Source organism: Trichosporon asahii (genome assembly GCF_000293215.1).
Source record: "Trichosporon asahii var. asahii CBS 2479 unplaced genomic scaffold scaffold00075, whole genome shotgun sequence".
Taxonomy (NCBI): Eukaryota; Fungi; Basidiomycota; class Tremellomycetes; order Trichosporonales; family Trichosporonaceae; genus Trichosporon; species Trichosporon asahii.
This window is the reverse complement of record NW_014040850.1, coordinates 22,550-41,404: the sequence shown is the minus strand read 5'-3', so window position 1 is coordinate 41,404 and position 18,855 is coordinate 22,550. Positions and strand designations below refer to the sequence as shown.

At 59.8% G+C, this 18,855-nt stretch overlaps 10 protein-coding genes across 10 annotated transcripts; 6 read left to right on the top strand and 4 right to left on the bottom strand.

Moving 5' to 3' along the window:
• Positions 1–418: 418 nt before the first annotated feature.
• On the top strand, positions 419–1,558 carry A1Q1_05582 (uncharacterized protein; the record flags this gene model as incomplete). Its single annotated transcript, XM_014320791.1, has 1 exon — positions 419–1,558. The coding sequence occupies one exon, from the start codon at positions 419–421 to the stop codon at positions 1,556–1,558; it is 1,140 nt and encodes a 379-aa protein (XP_014176266.1).
• Positions 1,559–1,818: 260 nt separating this feature from the next.
• On the top strand, positions 1,819–3,000 carry A1Q1_05581 (uncharacterized protein; the record flags this gene model as incomplete). Its single annotated transcript, XM_014320790.1, has 1 exon — positions 1,819–3,000. The coding sequence occupies one exon, from the start codon at positions 1,819–1,821 to the stop codon at positions 2,998–3,000; it is 1,182 nt and encodes a 393-aa protein (XP_014176265.1).
• Positions 3,001–3,168: 168 nt separating this feature from the next.
• Positions 3,169–4,152, top strand: A1Q1_05580 (uncharacterized protein; the record flags this gene model as incomplete). The annotated part of the gene is made up of 1 exon (XM_014320789.1): positions 3,169–4,152. One exon carries the CDS (start codon positions 3,169–3,171, stop codon positions 4,150–4,152), a length of 984 nt encoding a protein of 327 aa, XP_014176264.1.
• Positions 4,153–4,235: 83 nt separating this feature from the next.
• On the bottom strand, positions 4,236–5,081 carry A1Q1_05579 (uncharacterized protein; the record flags this gene model as incomplete). The annotated part of the gene is made up of 1 exon (XM_014320788.1): positions 4,236–5,081. One exon carries the CDS (start codon positions 5,079–5,081, stop codon positions 4,236–4,238), a length of 846 nt encoding a protein of 281 aa, XP_014176263.1.
• A 1,136-nt stretch (positions 5,082–6,217) lies between these two features.
• On the bottom strand, positions 6,218–6,910 carry A1Q1_05578 (uncharacterized protein; the record flags this gene model as incomplete). The annotated part of the gene is made up of 3 exons (XM_014320787.1): positions 6,218–6,267; positions 6,330–6,759; positions 6,809–6,910. 3 exons carry the CDS (start codon positions 6,908–6,910, stop codon positions 6,218–6,220), a joined length of 582 nt encoding a protein of 193 aa, XP_014176262.1.
• Positions 6,911–7,400: 490 nt separating this feature from the next.
• On the top strand, positions 7,401–8,789 carry A1Q1_05577 (uncharacterized protein; the record flags this gene model as incomplete). The annotated part of the gene is made up of 1 exon (XM_014320786.1): positions 7,401–8,789. One exon carries the CDS (start codon positions 7,401–7,403, stop codon positions 8,787–8,789), a length of 1,389 nt encoding a protein of 462 aa, XP_014176261.1.
• A 133-nt stretch (positions 8,790–8,922) lies between these two features.
• A1Q1_05576 (nicotinamide mononucleotide permease) lies at positions 8,923–10,422 on the bottom strand (the record flags this gene model as incomplete). Its single annotated transcript, XM_014320785.1, has 1 exon — positions 8,923–10,422. One exon carries the CDS (start codon positions 10,420–10,422, stop codon positions 8,923–8,925), a length of 1,500 nt encoding a protein of 499 aa, XP_014176260.1.
• A 1,975-nt stretch (positions 10,423–12,397) lies between these two features.
• A1Q1_05575 (uncharacterized protein) lies at positions 12,398–13,983 on the top strand (the record flags this gene model as incomplete). Its single annotated transcript, XM_014320784.1, has 2 exons — positions 12,398–12,528; positions 12,633–13,983. The coding sequence occupies 2 exons, from the start codon at positions 12,398–12,400 to the stop codon at positions 13,981–13,983; spliced, it is 1,482 nt and encodes a 493-aa protein (XP_014176259.1).
• A 532-nt stretch (positions 13,984–14,515) lies between these two features.
• On the bottom strand, positions 14,516–15,592 carry A1Q1_05574 (dehydrogenase/reductase SDR family member 8 precursor; the record flags this gene model as incomplete). Its single annotated transcript, XM_014320783.1, has 1 exon — positions 14,516–15,592. The coding sequence occupies one exon, from the start codon at positions 15,590–15,592 to the stop codon at positions 14,516–14,518; it is 1,077 nt and encodes a 358-aa protein (XP_014176258.1).
• Positions 15,593–17,503: 1,911 nt separating this feature from the next.
• Positions 17,504–18,592, top strand: A1Q1_05573 (uncharacterized protein; the record flags this gene model as incomplete). Its single annotated transcript, XM_014320782.1, has 1 exon — positions 17,504–18,592. One exon carries the CDS (start codon positions 17,504–17,506, stop codon positions 18,590–18,592), a length of 1,089 nt encoding a protein of 362 aa, XP_014176257.1.
• Positions 18,593–18,855: the final 263 nt, after the last annotated feature.

Here is an 18,855-nt window from a genome sequence, read left to right as displayed (position 1 = left end):
TGGATTCGGCGAATTTGATTCCGATCGTGATCGGATCGGCACGCACAGGTCTCCGTAAACAACACCGTTGCCAGCCAACACCTTCTCATTACAGCCCTACAAGACTCTCCTCGCCCTCGAGCACTCCATCCTCTGCATCCTCCCTCCTTCAATGTCAAGCTTTTGGATATGACGACCGACCAACTTGTTGACAAAAGGGGTTAGGAAAGCTGGTCCTGTCAAGCAAGCTCACGACAGCTGTCTTCCTCGCTCCGTCAACGACAGGTCCACAGGCCCTTCTGGACCTAGCGCGTTGATCTGCGCCCCAGATGCGCCCTTCGAGGACTTCCCGGGTTGACAGTGCCATGCTTTCGACACCTTTTCCTCTTGCGTCTTCCCCATTCACGACTTACGACTGGCAACGTTCGCTTTCGACACCATGCCGAAGAAGAAGCTTCCCAAGAGCCACTCCAACGAGCAGGGCAACCTCCAGCAGCCTGCTGAGGATAGTGCCCCAGCCCTTCCCCTCAGAACCAATCCCAACAATGCTACACAGCTGGCCCACGCCCAATGTTCCTCGCCACTGTATCCCCCGATGACCTGGTACGAAGGCGGGACATACAGCTCCCCGTGCACGGCCGGAGGTGACTTGGACCTTCCGGATCGTCTGCCCGTCAATGAGGCCGTTCTCAACCAAACAGACAAGTCTTTGAACAAGCAACTTTGGGCACTGTACCCGGTGGAGCTGAGCAGCGAAGCGGCCATGGAGCAAGGAGCGGCACTGCATCTCTCTGCACTTGAGTCTTTCGACCCCGCTTGTGTTCCCCTCGACGAGCTTTCGCGTCGTCTCGGCTGGCAGGCCGCGGATCAGCGCCTGCAAATGATGATCCTCGACAACATCACACTGGAAGACCTTGAGGCTGTCGGCGTTTACAACTGTGGTCCCAAGTCGCGCCGTCACAGCAACTTCGTGAACCAACTGAAGAAGGGCGTTTCACTCCTCTTGGCCATGCCCAAGAAGCTTCACCACGTGGTGTCCGTAGAGGAGGCACTGGCTAAAGTGAACTCCATGATGGATGACCGGCACCAATCTGAGGCCGCCAAGACACTGCAACCACCTTTGATCTGGGGTCTTGAGCTGCGCGCGGTCCTGAGTGACCTGCTGGAACTTGCCCCATGGCACCCGTTCCCCGACGTCATGACGGCCGAACAGGCATTCGCGACAGGTCTTGCGCAGATGTACACCGGTCTTCTCTACGAGTGCGCTCTGCTGTCGTACCGCCTGGGTCACTACCACTGCCGACTCTGGCTTCGCTCCATCCAATTCTCGGCCCTCCTCATCGAAACTCGTTACATCACCCACCGCCAGCTCATTATGGCTGTCAAGCTGCACCATGTCGCCCACGTCGCCATCACTTCTGGAGGACATGATGGCCACTTGCCCGATATCGACAGGGCTCCCAGACCTGACCTCGTCGCCACGCGCGATCTCATCAAGAGAATGGAAGCAAAGGCTACCAAACCCGACGCGTGGGCGCATGAGAACTGCCTGACGGCCGCGCACGAGGGATGCATGTAACGGGCTGGCAAGAGCTTGCTTTCTGACAAAGCTTTGCAACCCCCAATCGCGAGGAGAGGTAATCTGGATGTGGGCCTACCATGCATGTACATGACAGTGCACAGGACCATGATGACATTGCACTAAGGTTTTGTGACTCACAGATGACGCCTCGACTGCGCCCTCGCTTCAATCGGCCTTTGCAGTGCCGCTACTCATTGAAGGAACACGCCAAAACTTGCATCTTCCTCATCATCCATCATCAAGTCACCTCCTTCAGCATGCCTAAGAAGAAGCACTACAAGCGACCCAAACGGCCCGAACGCTCGCAGGAGCCACAGCCAGAGCCTGAAAGCGGCGAGCACGACACTCAACCCATTAGTGCCGACGAAAGCATCGACAAGAACCTGGGCGGCGGCTCCACCGCCTTGGTCCCAGCTCCAGCGACCGAGCAGAAAGCCGACGAGTATCCCCCGGTGCAGTGGTATGATGTCTCGACGTTCGGCTCATCATACACTGCCGGCGGCGATGTGGAACTCCCGAGCCGCATGCCTGTCAACGACCGTGTTCTTAACCAGGAGGACAAGTCTCTCAACAAGCAGCTCTGGTCGCTCTATCCTGCCGACGCGCCCATTGAGACAGTCTGGAGGCAAGGCCCGGGCCTGTTTGCCGTTGTCACGGGCCCCATCCAGCCTGAAGCGCTCACTCTCGGAGCCCTCTCCACTCGTCTGGGGTCACACGCCACCGAACAGCGCGTGCGTCTCCTCGTCCTCACCAAGGTCGTTTCGAAGGAGCTCGAGGACCGTGGCGTGGTCAACCGCCCGCCGGAGACTCGCCGCGGCGCCAATTACCGTGACGTGCTGGACGTGTACGTCGCGCCCGAGATCGCAGAGGTGAAGAAGCGCCACGAGGTCTCGCCCATCCTGGAGGCTGTGGCCAAGCTGGAGGCTGCCAAGCACGGGTACACAGAAAGCGCGAAGATCCACTCCTTCATTGAAAAGCGCATCTTCTTGCTCGGCGCCATACTTCGCACCTACATGCGACTCCTCCTCGAGATCGCGCCCTGGCACCCATACCCCGACGTCTTGACCGCCGAGCAAGCATTCTCAAGCGGCGTAGCCCAACTCCACGCCTCGCTCTTGTACAACTGTGCCCTCGTCTGCTTCCGTGTAGGGCACGATGACTGCCGCTTCCTGTTGCGCTGCCTTCAGTTCGCGGTGATGCTCATCGAGACCCGCTTCATCAGCCACCGCCTCCTCATCAAGACCATCTGTCTGTATCGCGACGCCCACTACGAACTAAGCGCACGCGGCCATATCCATCACCTCTCCCTCGGCAACCCACCCAAACCTCACCTCGACGACATTCGCAAGCTGATCCAGAGGATGGAGAAGAAGGCTGCCAACCCCGACGCGTGGGCGCACGAGCACTGTCTCACTGCGGTGCACGAGGGGTGCATGTAGTCCTTGCGCCCTCTTTGCGCCGTCGTTGTACGGCAATGCACAGTGGGTGAGACAATGATTGGCGCAGCACGGGCCATGCGTGTGGGTGGCAACATAACGAAGGTTGACTAACCTCCTCTACTAACTCTGTCTCTTGTCTTCCTTCTTCTCTCCATCAACGACCCCATCATGCTCTACCTGGCCGACCACATCAAGGAGCCTCCCGAGGGCCGTCTCTTCTCCGTGTTCACCACCGGCGGCGACTCCCTCCCAATCCAACGCCTCAACGTCACCGACAAGGTCATGGACCAGTCCGACAAGTCACTCAACAAACGGCTCTGGGGTCGGTATCCTTTTGAGCTGTCCAACCACTGGGACATCGTTCTCCAGCTTACAACACTGAGGGGAAGGCTGGAGCGTGCTAGCACATCCACGCCCGAGGACCTCGCCCGTGCCATGCTACTCAGGGATCTCGAGGAGCGCTATCAGCTCTACGTGATAGTATACGACACTGCTTTGCTGATTGAGACGACACTGCCGATCAAGGGCCGGTTCATGGCATTCAATCGTTTCGACGCCATGAGAACGGATATCATGGTGGACCCCGCCGACATCGCCAACGACCCTGTTTCGCTGCTGCAGCCCTTGGAGAACCACTACGACAAGCGCGAGAACGGTGTGGAAGATTGGGAGGAGGAGTGGGGGAAAGAGTGGGGAGACCGATTGTGGGCAGCTGAGGCGACCGCTCATCTGATCTGGATGGCAAGGCTGATGGGACTGGCGCCCTTCCACGCTTCACCCTGCTTGTTCACGGGGGCTAAGGCGTCCGAACTCGGCCTTGCACAAGAACAGGGCAAACTCCTGACTCGGCTCGCGCAAGGTTGTCTCCGTCTCGGTGAAGGAAACGGCCGCTTCTACCACTGCGCGAAGCAGTTTGCCCTCCTCGCCATTGGCCTGCGGTACATTCACCACCCCCACCTCATCACCGCCGTTGAGGCCTACCGCGACGCATGCCAAGGTATGCACCCCCACCCGACTGGAGCCCGCGTTCCTATCCCACACCTTGACAAGACGCTCGAGCGCTTGAGGAGCAAGAGCAAGACGGTCACGGGCTGGGCGCACGAGCACTGCCTCACTGAGGCTCATGAAGGCTGCATGGGACCAGACGTCTAGCCCGCTGGATGCACACTGTGTATGTGGTCCTTTCAACGGCAATTCTCATGCATTGTTCAGGCAGTCTATCTCATCCCTACAGACTACTTGTCGATGAGGCGGGTAGCCTTGTACGACTTGTTGTCGATGATATCGACGCACTCCCTTTGTCCAAGGCCCTCCCAGTTGTTCCAGCCGTCCGCGTAGTTATCATAGTCGATGTGGCGGTAATGCTCCCTCTTCCCTTGGTCGTCAATTCCGAGAAGGGGGTCGTCCTTGTTCACGCCCTGCCAGTTGGAGTACTTCTTCTGCTTGTCATTCTTGTCAACGTCACCAGGCGGCAGGCGAACCCAGCCCTCAATAGTCTCCATCTCGATGACAGCCTGCGACGCAATCTGACACTTGATATCCTTGAAGGTAGGGTTACAGCTGACGGTCTTAGTGTACCCCTGCTCCTTGCTGTTGGTCTTGGAGAACGAAGCACCCATGTTAACCGAGAACATCTTGAACGCGCCCTCGACCTTGGCATCGACCTTGAACTCGGTCGTCTGTCCCTCCTTGAGGGACCACGTCTCCGTCTTGTTCTCTGTCCTGCAGTCGGCCGGGTCGCCCATGCGCCGGATATCCCAGGCAGCCCGCTTGGTCGTCTGCCGGCACTTGATGTAACCGTTGACGTACTCGCCCTGGTCGTTCTTGTGCTTCTTGCCCCACTTTTCAACCATGCACTCGGCAAGCGGGTCCGACACGGGCTCCTCCTTCACTGTTCCCACGAGCTTGCCTTCCTCAATAACGACCCAGCCGGAGATCGGCCACTTCTCTGGAATTGAACCCACGGCTCCGCGAGCGACCAGGGAGGAGTTATCCACGTTGATGGCATCGGCATCAGGGGCCGGTGCAGCCATGGACGAGCCCAGGACGGCCAGGGCTGAGAAGAGTGTAGTAGCGAGCATGTCGAGTGAGATTGTCGAGGTTGAAGGAGTGACTAGAGTTGGTGTATGGGTGTCGAGAGGCAGATGATGCTGCTGATGTTGGCTACTCACCGTGTGCAGCAGCTCACCTTATATAGCAGCCAAGCGCCTTCAAGATCTCCGTTCCTCCAGCAGCTGTGGTGGTCGCAGGTCCGAGACCCTCAGATGAAACTTCGACCGACAGTCCTCCTGGCACCCACCCCTCCGAGTCGTGACATGGGTGCGATGTGTGGAGGGGTCGAGGTGACAGCTGATGAGTCCTTGATGCCCTGATCGCCAGCATCCAGTCGTGGCTAACGCAACGCCGACTCAGAACTCGTGCTTCAGCCGTTGTCGCAAATCACGATACCCCCAGCGGCCATGCTCACCGACGGCGACACCAGGATGCGCACGACTCGGCTGAAACAGTGGCTTCACACGACACGGTCATGAAACTGCTTCTGCACGCGACTGCCTCCACTCTTGAAACTACTCCGGAAACGCCACCACAGTTTGACCTCGTCGCACTACGACCCACCGTCCCTTGTGGGAAGGATAACGGAACAATAACGAACTTCGAGCAGCCACGAGCCGGCACAGCCCCGAAGTGCACTTCGTCCTTGATGCATGTTGAGACTGGGACCCTGCGTCAACTTCCTTCAGCTTCTGAAGGGAGAGGTGCTGCGTGCCTTGGACCAAACAGACCCCTTGCGAGCTGTGCTCACACGAGCAGACACTTGGTAGTCCTGAAGCGACGCACGGCCGGTTTGAGCTCCTGTTGAGGAATCGACTGGAGTACGCCGGACATCAGCTCCTTCAAACGTTCCCCGCGATGACGGCTCCTGAGCACCGGTTCCAGACCACCGCCTCTGGCCCTAGCTGTCGTGGGATCCATCTGAGCTGGCCGGCAACGACAAACTGGGACACCCGCGCTGTTTAAACGTTCGGCGCCGTCCCTGTTGTGTCACCAGATGGAGAGAAGGGGCATGTGAGTGTGGTATCAGCCATGCTGCCGGATCGTGCCTCTCCTGCAAGCACCGCTTCCGTCCAGACTTCGACTCCCGAATCACGGCACAGCCTGTAGGACAGGTAAACGACAGGGTGAGAGGCTTTTTCGTCATACACCAGTTCTGAGCTGGTTAAGGCCAGGGGTGACCGCTCCCCGCTACAAGTCCCCTGCTCAGTGCTCCTGGAGGTATCAGTCTCGTATCAGCAGCGCTATGCTGTGCGAGCGTGTTGAATCGTGATCACCTCGGCAAGTGGAATCGGTCTTCAACCAAGCCTTATAAGGGTTGAGCTCAAGCCACCTGACGCCTCCCCTTGGACCCTCAACGTTGCAAACGTCACCCTCTATCGCGTTCTCGTTTTGAGTCCCCGGATCTCCTTCGAACACCACACGACTTGGTGCCGAACGCCATGTGGAGATTCGTCGAACGGCCGAGACCTCTTCGATCATCTCTTCTTGGTGACCATCGCCAGCCCAAAGGCTGATAGCTCTGTGCGCCGTCGGACCATGCCACCTCAGCAAGATATCTTCTCCAGCAGCTGCCGGGATCGTGGGCCGGGGCGCGGCGGTCGGACATTGCGACAAGGCATGGTCGGTTACGCATGGACAGACCAGATGGCCGTCATCGAACGTGGTGATCGCCGTCATCGCTCGTGGTTCGCTCACAACAATGAGCTGTGGCCGGCGTAGCTATGCCGAGCACGGCAGAGCTGTGCAAGCTCACCGTGCGGATCTGCGTCGCAGGGCGGTGTTCGAGATCTGTACCTCGCCGCTCGTCGAAGGTTGGTGCCTGTGCGGACAGAGCATCGGATGGAACGGTACGCATTGTCCTTGCGGTTCCAGATCTCCGGCGCCGGTCCCCGTGCGCTGCGCGACAGTGCGGCTCAGCGTCACCTTCACGGACGACGCAACTGGCAAGTCCAAAATAGCCAGCCGATGCTGTGATATCAGTGACTGCTGGGACCTATGCCGAGATTATCCCGGTCGGCAATGCGTGCGCGGCCAGGGTTCGGACCCGCGTGCAGTCAACGAACGTGGAAAAGCATGGTCCATATCCGCGCCAGACATCGCGGTCATGGGACGGAGGCCGCACCAAGCGCGTGGTTAACGTTACACTCGCATCGGTATGAAACGCTAAACTCTGTTTTACAATTGATTACTACCCCCAATCCAGGTGATCAGGCGCGACTCCGCCCAGTCCGCTGGCACCACGCTGGGCGCCATAGATCTCGAGCGCTCCATATAACGCTCGGCATGCTCGGCGCTCCAAGCAACTCATTCACTTCTCCTCTGACCTTTCTTGCCACCCATCAACCATGACCGCGACACCGCCAGTGCACAAGCGCCTCATCATCTGCTGCGACGGGACGTGGAACGACGCCGACAGCGAGGACGCGTCCCCTTCGAACGTGACGCGGATCTCGCGCCTGTTCTCCCTTGCGTGCGATGACGGCAGCGTCCAGATCGTCAACTACCAGAGCGGCGTCGGCACCGGCTCCAATACGGCGGACACGCTTCTGGGCGGCGCATTCGGCATCGGCGTCGCCGAGCGCGTGCGCGATGCGTACTACTTCCTCGCGCAAAACTACATGCCCGGGGACGACATTATCCTGATCGGTTTCTCGCGCGGTGCATTCACGGCGCGCTCCGTCGCGGGGCTCATAGGCCAGATCGGCCTCCTCACGCGCGAGGGCATGGAGGACTTCTACCCCATCTTCGAGGACATGGAGAGCTGGAACAAGCCGTCGTACAAGGATCCGTTCCCCACGCGGCCCTTTCCCGACAAGCCGACTGGACCGCTCGCCGCGCCGCTGTACCGCCAGAAACTCGCCGACCTCGGCATGACGCGCCCCGACGTGCCCGTGAAGGCGATCGCGGTGTGGGACACGGTCGGCTCGCTGGGCATTCCGCAGACGGCGCTGATGCACAAGCTTCACCTCCAGCCTTCCGCCAAGTGGTACCAATTCTTCGACACGAGTCTGGCCCCAAGCATGCTGCATGCGTTCCAGGCGCTGGCGCTGGACGAGGTACGTCCACCCTTCGCGCCTGCGGTCTGGGAGCTGGGCGACAACAACAAGACGGACTTGCGCCAGTGCTGGTTCCCCGGGGACCACAGCAATGTCGGCGGCGGGAAGCCCGACCAGGGCATGGCCGACATCACGCTCGCGTGGATGATGGACCAGCTGGCCAGCGTCGGCGTCGAGTTTGATCCCGAGGCCGTGGGACACTACATCGGCCAGATCGAGGAGTGGTACCGCAAACACCCCTCGGAGAAGCGCTGGGCGAGCCGCGAGATCTACGAGCAGTTCAAGCCCGTGCGTCCCTGGGCCCTGGGGGCGATCACGGGCAGCAAGAACTTTGTGTACAAGTTTGCCGGCCAGCTCACACGTACGCCCGGGACGTACCACCAGGTCGACCCCGTCAGCCTCCAGCCCAAGGAGACGTATCTGAACACGACAAACGAGTCGATCCATCCCAGCGTACGCGTAAGGATTGCCGCCGAGGGCCTTGGTCTCAATGACAAGGGCACGTACGACGCCCCCGCCCTCCGGCACTGGAGCTACCGCGATGGAGGGTGGGACTACACCGGGAACGAGAACATCAAGGTCCGTCGACTGCCGGAGGCCGAGATTGGACCGTTTGGGCAGCAGCTCCTCCAGGCGCGCAAGTCGGAGCAGCTGTTTGGGCTGCAGCTGAAGCAGTAGAGAGCCAGTTGTTCAGAAGTATACATGTTACCTTTCAATGCATATAGTTTTACACGAGAGACGATCACCTGCGGCCGGCCCTTCCTTCTGATGAATCTGGCAGCCTTTCCTCCCTCTGTACACGACCAACCAGCTACAATTGGTAGCGAAACCCAGCCTCGATCTGGACGAGGGACGGGCCATGGATGCCCGTGTCCTCCCCACGGTCGAGCTTGGCGTTCTGGCGCTTGAGGTACTGGCGGAAGCAGAGCGTGGTGAGGATGAGACACACGGGCGCCGCGAGCATGACGCCAAAAGCCGCCGTGTACCTCGGCGGGGCAAAGTAGAGGTACGGCGTCCAGATGGAGGTCGTGGATCCAAACGCATTCACGAGCGCAAAGATGATGGAGCGCTTGATGGCGGGTCCAGTGATGTTGATGCCAATCCACGAGTACCCGATCGTCGAGGCCGAGTAGAAGGACGCGGGCATGAGACACATGGCGAAATAGCGTGCGCCCGTATTCAGGGTCGCGATGGCGATCGTGTTAGCCGCGATTGTGAACAGGAACGGCACTATAATGTGGAAACTGCGCTCCCGATGTTTATCCGAGTGCCACCCGTTAAAAGTCATCACGACAACAGCGAGAAGATACGGCGGCGCAGTGATTACGAGGGTGACAGTACGCGAAAAACCGAGCGTGGCTGTAACGACAGGGAAGAACAATGTCACAGAAGCAGCGATGAAGTTGAACTGGTTGATGAGAACGAGCATCCAAGCCTTGGGGTCGGTGAGGGCGAGTTTGAGGGCGACCCAGTTGCCAACCTCGGAGGTGCCATCTTGGGTGCCACGATTCGCTTCCAGGCGGTACAGCAGGCGGGCACGCTCGGTGGGCGTGAGCCAGCGACACGTCTCGGGCCGGTTGGGGACGTAGGACATGACGACGAGGGCACAGCCGACGGTGAGGACGCCCTCGACGATGAAGAGCCACCTCCACCCTTCGAGCCCATACCGTCCATTCAGCGTGATGATGGGCACGGCGATGAGGCCGCTGAACGCGTTCCCGAGCTGCGAGCCGGCCCAGAGGATGGCGCCGCGGAGTGCCATCTGCTCGCGCGTGTAGAAGATCGAGATCATGTACAGCGCTCCGGGGTAAAAGGCCGCCTCGACGATGCCGAGCACGGCGCGGCACGCCGCCAGTCCGCCGTAGCTCTGCACCGCCCCATGACAGCCCGCGACAATGCCCCAGATCGCACACATCGTGCAGATGTACAGACCTGGGTACTTGACGCGGCTCGCGACCATGTTGGAGGGCACCTGGAACGCGACGTAGCCCGCGTACATGACCGAGACGCAGGTGTTGTACTGCGTCGTCGTGAGACCGAGCGTCTTGTCGACGCCGGCGACCTTGGCGACGGCAATGTTCGAGCGGTCGATGTAGTTGAGGAGGAAGAGGAGAATGAGACCGGGCATCATGAGAATGTCAATCTTGCGTGTTGTCCGCTTATCGAGAGCCGCGAGCTCGACCTCGTCCAGCCCCGACAGCTCGGGTCGCTCGTGCACGACGAGATGGCGGTCGACACCGTCGTCGAGCTCCTTCACGTCTGCGACGTCGTCGTGCCAGACTTCGCCCTTCTCGGTGAGTGTGACGGTCATGGTGTGTGTGGGTGAGTGTGATCAGTATCGTGTCCCATATCTTCACCTTTTAAGGCGTTCGCAGACGTCAGCGGGGCCGAAATGTCTCGGACTCGTCAAAAGTAATGGAAGGATCGGAGTCGGCGACAGCGAACCATGTGTCAGCGGTTGTTCCTTGTTGCTGCGACCTGAGCCGCATCTCCTTCCCCGCTCTCCCCCGCGGGACGCAAGGATGGTGCCCAGGGGTCCCCAGGTCCCGGGTTTGTTTGCGGGAGTTTGTTGGCTCGGCAATGTTTATCTTTGGCTCGTGTCTGATTCCTGGCAGGCTCATGTCGGTGCTTGAGGGCTTGTGAGTGGTTCGTTGGAGCTGTTTACGGAAGTACAGGAGCGTGAGTCGGAGCGTTTTCCACGAGATGAGGTACTGCTGGAATTGGAGCGGCCCAAGTCCGGTAAGGGGCAAAGGCACTCACGTGCGAAAAGCCGTTACAGATCGGAAAAGTCGATCTACAAATGCGTGTAGTTGTCTGTCGCTGTCCACGTTGATCTGATTAGGTGTCCCATGAAGCGGTGAGGGTCGGGAGCGTCTCGTGAGAGCTCCGGACGCTCGGTTTTACCATCTCCAGCTCGTCCAGCTCCACCTCAGGCGCGTACCTGGAATTCACCCTCGTCTAACTCGCGTGAGCCGCTATAGGGCCATTCCCAATGCTGCTTATCCGCTCCCAGCAACTCGTCGCATCGTCTAAACAGTCCTCAGTTCCAGCCGATGCTCCTGGTCCCACGATCCAGTCCGAGGCGAGGGTTGAAGCAGCAAGCGAGCGATGGAGCCCGCAATGGTCGCTCAGAGGCGTTCATCAGGCGCTCATATGAAGAGTCTGGCACTGATTTCACCTTGCACTGATGCAGCTGTTCCGCACGTCCTTCGCTGCCCCCACCTGGTGCCCCTCTTGGGTAGGTGCCGGGCACCTGTCATGGCGTTATCAGGTGGAGGGGGGCGTGAGAGGAGGCGCTGGCTTGAGCGTCGGCTCGTGAAATGATGGATACCTTTGACGGCTGTTTCCCCGACCACGGGGATTGACCCCAGACCATAGCCGCGTCCAGCCGGCGGCACCCGCCCGAGAGCCCTGCATCGACCCGTGGGCTCCGGCATACCGGTATTTCTCACCTGGACGCCGCAGGTGGGCAAGCATGAACAACACCAGGGCCATGCCGTATGCCAAGACTTTACTTCTGGCAACTCGGGGGCATGCGACCTGCGCTTCTGCTCCATCTGCTCCATGCTCCCCGACCCGGATACCACGCTCTCGCCAGTTCGTCCTATTGCCGAGTGAGCGAGGGCAGAGGGGCCAGACGGCGGCGTCCGCCCTTGACTGCATGAACTGGCGCATATCGCAACTTCACGTGCTTCATCGTGTCCAACCTCCACTGTCCAGGGAACGGAAAGGGGCAAGTACCGGTCCGGGGAGTTCAGGTTCACAGTCCGGGGCAGCTCTGCTCCTGTCGTCTGTACGGGACCCCAGTGCACCCCACACGCTACAGCATCCCGACCCTTGCCATAGACCCCGAAAGGGAGATTCCAGCTGAAGTGTTGTGGGACCGAAGGGTGTGAGGCTGTGGAGAGACACCCGCACTCGAGGCGCAGGCGTTGCGCGACTCCCCCACTCGGCCAGCGTACCTGAACGACGAGCTGCTTCCAGACCCAAACAGCCAGCGATAAGGAATGACTGTCTGGTCGCGTACTTCGCCACTGGGCTGTTGTTGCGGGCTCCAGCTCCAGCACCAGTGTGGGCAGTTCGGCAAGGGGTCGGCGCGTCATCCCACCGCCTGTATCGGCCCCGCTGACCAAGACTGCGTCCCGCAGCAACCCCAGCGGAGCCCAGCGGGAGCCCAGGACTAGCACGATCGGCGTATATAACGCTAGCTCCAAAGTTTCGCGGACCATCTCTTCCCCACACCCCTCTGACTTTACCACAAGCCCGGCCTGGGATCGACGACCACCATGTCCCAATACCCATCCGTGGACGAGAAGCCGGATGTGCGGTACGATGAGAAGCTGAGCGATGCCGCCGACGACGGCGTGTACGACCCCGAGTCGACCGTCATCAACATGCGCAAGGTGCTGCGCAAAGTGTAAGTGGGCGCGAAGGAATCGCGCTGGTCTGCCATTTCTTCGAGCGATTTGCCTCGAGCAGGGGGCTGATCTGCGTACAGCATGTAGCACCGCTGACGCCCAGTGACCTCCGAATTATCCCCTGGGTCTCGCTCCTGTATCTCCTCTCCTTCCTGGACCGAACCAACATTGGCAACGCAAACCTCTTCGGACTGTCCAAGGACCTCGGTCTGACGTCCACACAGTACGCGGCGTGTCTTGCGTGCTTCTTCGTCTTTTATGTACTTTTCGAAGTGCCTTCAAACATGGTAATGAAGGCATGGAGGCCTTCGATGTGGATCCCCATCATCATGATTGCGTGGGGCGCGGTGATGATCGGGATGGGTTTTGTGCAAAACTTTGCCGGCCTCCTCGCAGCCCGCATCATCCTCGGAGTAGCCGAGGCTGGTCTCTTCCCGGGCATCGCCTTCTTCCTGTCTCAGTGGTACCGCCGGTTCGAGATTTCGCTCCGTGTCGCCGTCTTCTTCTCCGCCGCCACTGTGGCGGGCGCCTTTGGCGGTCTCCTCGCCCGCCTCATCAACCTCATGGACGGCGCGGCCGGCATGGAGGGCTGGCGCTGGATCTTCATCCTTGAGGGTGTGGCCACTGTGCTTATCGCGTTTGCGAGCTTCTGGATGATGCACGACTACCCCGACACGGCGCGCTTCCTCACCCCGGCTGAACGCACCGCGCTCACGGAACGCCTCAAACTCGATACCGACGGGTGCTCGGGCGAGTACAAGAAGAAGTTTATCCGCGACGCGTTCCTCGACTGGAAGAGCTACTTCTTCGGCCTGGCCTTCTTCTCCGCCGTCGTGCCGCTGTACTGCTTCAGTCTGTTCTCGCCGACCATCATCGCCCAGCTCGGATACGAGGCCGCCTCGGCGCAGCTCATGTCTGTGCCCCCCTACGTCGCTGCGTCCATCGTCACGATCTTCATGGGCTGGGCCAGTGACCGGTGCAAGGTCCGCGCCCCGTTTATCATTGGTCTCGGCATCGTCGGCGCCGTCGGCTACGGCCTCCTCCTCGCCAACATCTCCACCGGCGTCTCCTACTTCGCCCTTTTCCTCGGCGCCTGCGGCATCTATCCTGCATTCCCGATCATTGTCGCGTGGGGCTCGAATAACTTCGGCGGAAGTTTGAAGAAATCTGTTGCTACAGGCATTCTGGTGTGCAGTGGAAACAGCGGAGGTGTTGCATCTTCGTTCTTGTTCCCGAAGGAGGACGGACCGCGGTTCATTAAGGGCCACTGTGTGTGTATCGGATTTTCGGTACTTCTGGCCCTGACGGGAGTATTTTGGTGGTTCTACGCGGGGTACGCAAACAAGAAGAAGGCTGCGCGCAACGCTGCCCGTGCCCATCCTTGGACGCCGGAGGAGAAGAGGGAGCTCGAGGACAACGGAGAGTACGTCGACTGGTTCTTCTACACCCGCTAGGCGAATCGGCCGTTATGCTGGCTGCTAGGCCGTCGAGCCACTCGCTACCTCGCTACGGCCTCAGAACCTGTCCACGTAAGGAGTCGGAAAGAGGAATGCCTGAGGTAGAGGAGCGCTCTAGCCAACTCGAAGGAGAGCCACGGCCACTCACGTGACCACACCGCACCCCCGTCTCGATAAACCCACGGACTAAAGCACGCTCGTGCACGCGGGCTCGCTCAGTTGTACTACTAATGACATGCATGGTATCTGGTATCATCTACAGAGATCTATGCACACGGGGTAAACGTACGTCAAACTCACGCGCTATACTTTTCTCCAACGAAGAGGGGAATACTTCAGACGAAGGACGAACTGGGACTACAATACGGACAACGGATGGGGCTGAATCAGATCCAGATCTTGAATGCTTCTTGAGATCGAGGGCGCTGGTGGTGTGCTTCGCTCGGCGCGGTGCTTGGCGCCTTGCACGGGGCGTAGCCATGCTTCACGCTTCGCTACCCGCTTCGCGCTGTGTGTTCGCAGGATGCGCCTAGACGCGCTCGTTAAGGCCCTTGGCGGCGGCGGAGCGGACAATGATCTGGAGCCAGTTGGACCAGGAGCGGACGGTGGAGAGGAAGGTCGACGAGCCGGGGATGATGACCTGGTCCGACTTGCGCTTGTAAACGTGATTGACAATGTCGTCGGCGACACGGTCCGTGGTGAGGAAGGCAATGCCACCCTTGTCGAGGACGTGCTTGAAGTCGGCAACCAGCGGGGTGTTGACAAAGTTGGGGTGGATAATCGAGGTGAGCACGTTGGGGGCCTTGTAGGCAAACTTGATCTCGGCGCCGAGAGCCTCGTGGAAGGCGAGCGCCGAGGCCTTGGTCGAGCTGTAGTCGGCGCCACCGGGGAGGGGGACAAAGGACGCGACCGACGCAATGGTCACGACGTGACCGTGGTTGCGCTTCACCATGGCAGGGAGGAACTCCTTGACAGTCGTCCAGTGGCAGATTGTGTTAACCTTGAAGATGGTGTTGAGGAACTCGTGGCTGATGTCGAGGATGGTGCTGGGGCGCGTGACACCGGCGTTGTTGATGAGGATCGTCGGCTCGCCAAAGTCGCGGCGCACCTGGTCCGCCGACTTCTTGAGGGCGACCGGGTCGGTGATGTCCGTCTTGTAGAACTTGACATTGGGCGCGAGCTTGGCCTTGGGGAAGTCCTGCACGTCGAGGACAGCGACCTTGATGCCCTTGGCGGCGAAGCGCTCGGTGATGCCGAGGCCGATTCCGCTAGAACCGCCAGTGACGATGGCAATCTCCTGGGGCCAGTTCCAGCCAGGGGCGGGACCCCAGCGCCAGTTGTTCTGCGCGAGCTCGGAGAGCTTGCTGTTCACGTTGCGGACGAGGCCGACGCCGAACAGGATCTGCAGGGCGAGCTTGATGGTCGACTCATCGTAGGGGATGTGAGCGAGGACCTCGTGGAGCTTCTCCTGGAGACCCTCGGGGCCCTTGCCAGCGAGCAGCAGGAGGAGGGCGCCCGAGACGGCAGGGTTGAGAACGATGTAGTTCTTGAGGGCATCGACAAGCTTGGCGACGGGCGAGTCGGCGACGGCGTAGAGAGCGTTCATGGTGGGCGGTGGAGAGGAGGGAGAGGATAAGGATGAGGAGATGAAGGAGGGATGGATGGATGTCGCGTCAGAATGGGGACGGGATGTGAAGTATATAAGGTTGAATCGGAGGCGCGGTCCAATGATCATCCATGATAAAGAAGCCGAAACGGCCAGAGCCGCCAGAGCCCGGGGAGGCTACCGAAGCCGTGTCAGAGATGTGTGCCGAAGGGTACCAAGAGTATGGTAGCGCACGACAATGAAAGCTTACTCGGACATGGTGACAGCGACCACCGTGTATGCGCTAGTCGCATCGCCGCGTTGTGCATCGAGGAGTAGTCGTAGTAGTTGGACGCGTCGTTAGTGAAGGGTTTGAGCGGGAGTGCGGACCGGAAGAATGCCGGAGTAGCCGGGGACGCGGTGAGTATTCGCCGTGGGGTCCCAGAATCCACGTGCTGCCATCTTCAGGACACGGCGAGAAATGACCCTCTGCAGCAAGGAGAAGACAAGCCCATGGCGTAGGTGGCTCATAGGGATCGCGTCAGCAGCCAGCATCACCTCAGCATCTGCCGGATCGGCTTCGTCCCTTCACCGGTAGCCGCCATTCAACCCCGAACACGCCGAGCCCTTCATGCTATCCGACGACCTCAACACCAGACACTGTCGAGGCAACCCGGCGTTCATGCAACATAAGAATGGTCGCTCCAGATCGTCGCCCCCTTGCAGTCAGCTGACACCGTGCACACCAGCATACCGTGCAAACATCACGCTTACGTCCTCATTCATGCGACTGCACTGACCAGAGCACAAAGCACTGGCCACAAGACATAACCGGTAATACCTCATATCACGCGGGCATCACGTACGCTGCGTAGCTTCGATAGCTTCGGTGGGTACTATGCTTTGCAGCGCAGCCCAAACAACTTGGACAGCATCAGCGGCTGCAGAGGGCTGCAGAGGGCTTCAGACGAGGTGCCGCATGCCGAACAGGACCAAGAAGACACTAAACGACACTACGCTCCCCTTTAGTACCTCTTTAGCACCACTCTCATGCCTCTAATGCAGTTAGGCCCCGCGCTCCTTCCCCGCTGCCCCGCCGCCTTCTCCGCCCACGACCCCAGGTCCCCATGCATCCCTGCTCCGGATGGCCCGGATGGACCGGGTGTTACACCCTGGCGTCCCCGACTGCCTGCTGCGCACCGCGCACCGACAGAGAGACTTGGCCACTCGGTCGTTTGGCCGCGATCGCATCTGGGCTCGCCTTCGCTCCGCACTGGCCCAGTACCGGCACGATGGCCCGGACCTCCCTCTCACTGACTGACGACAGCGGCGTAGAAGGCTGAGTGCTGGCGCTGACAAGTCGGTTGTGCGATCGCCCGTCTGACCTCGCCACGATCCGACGGTACGACGACCGCCCGAAAAAGCTATCGCTAGCGCCGCGTCTAAACGTCACTCTCCTTGCACTCCACGGGCAGCACGGGCGATGAGGGCGAGTCGATGCCCGGTCAACAACTGGGACCAACACCAGACACTTGTGCATAGCTCTGCCTCTTCCTCTCTTGCATACCCAGCCAAGCACCACCCACTCTCCCACACCCCACACGCCGCACCACCCATCCCCCTTCCGACTACTTCGTTCCGTAGCACCAACTTACTACGACCGGAGCCATCGATGCGGGGCATTACCGGGCATCCGGGGGACCCATGACCAAACGCACTAAGCATATCGAGCTAAACCCCATGCTTGCATGCTTTCGCTTTCGTTCACTCACAGCATAGTCTGCGACGTCCGCTATATATCTGGAGCGGTGCATGCTCATCTTCTGACGAAAGCCCTTTCTTCCATCCTCCTTCTCTTCTCGTCCATTCTTCTGACTTTTCTTCTGTAGTTTCTTGTCACACATCACACACAGCCGACAAATCACGCCCACCATGTACGCGACCAAGGCCGAGATCGGCACGGTGGAGAAGCCGAAGGAGTTCAACAAGGACAGTGTGCGCATGACATGGCCGTGGTGGAACAAGGCGCAGTGGAACACGTACCACTGGTTCATGCACGTCCTGGACGTGTACCCGCTGACGCCTGGTGTGGAACCGCCCGTGTTCCCCAAGGACGCCAAGGTGCCGCACATGCCCCAATGGACGCAGCACATCTGGATCCTGACGTTTTCGTGGTTTGGATTCGCGCTGCAGCAGGCGTACCAGCACTTCTTCGGGCCGATGCACCCCGTCGGCATCGCGCTGCTGTACACGCACGTCTACATCTTTGTGCTTGTGCACGAGGTTCGCATGATTCGCAAGGTTGGATACACCTATGGCTATCTCGACGGCGAGCACCCGCGTGACGGCGTGCCCGACGTCGGCATCGGACGGGTCTTCTGGTCGCTCCTCAAGACGGTCGGCGGCCGCGTCGCCCTCTTCACCTACCTCACGTACAACCGCGATGTCTCTCCGCTCAAGGTCATGGTCGACCCCAAGTGGTGGGTATCGACGTACTTTGAGATTGGCGTCTACGGTGTCGTGCTCGACTTCTGGTTCTACGTCTACCACCGCATGATGCACGACGTCAACGGCCTGTGGCAGTACCACCGCACCCACCACCTGACCAAGCACCCGAACTCGACTCTGTCGGCGTACGCGGACGACGCGCAGGAGGTCGGCGACATGGTCGGCGTTCCCTTCATGACGTGGGTGACGATGACCGCTCTCGGCTTCAACATGGGCTTCTACGACTGGTGGATGTGCCAGCAGTTCATCATCTACACCGAGGTCATGGGCCACTCTGGCCTCCGCGTCCACCTCACCGCCGCGAGCACGCTGTACTGGGCGCTCGACTTCCTCGGCCTCGAGCTCGCCCTCGAGGACCACGATCTCCACCACCGCCACGGATACCGCAAGTCATCCAACTATGGCAAGCAGTCCCGCGTCTGGGACACGCTCTTTGGCACCACCCGCCCCCGCCAGGAGTGCCACGAGTCAAACATTGACTGGGACAACACCGCCCGCATGCCCCTGTGGTAGAATACCTCACTCCTCTCTTCGCATGATAGTTCTTTAGCCATTTTTTATCTGAAGCCAGAGATGAAGTCCTGATTTTTGTATCACAAAAACGTTGCGATTTTTCGATTGTGCAGCCTGTCCAGCAGAATATTTTGACATCAAGCGTCGTGAGACGAGTACATGGCAGCGAGAAACGAGGGTGAGAGCCACACCCATCGAGTTGGAGTTTGGTGGGAAGACATCCCGGTGTGGGAGGGACAGTGGGTGGCGCCTGGGTCCTTGCT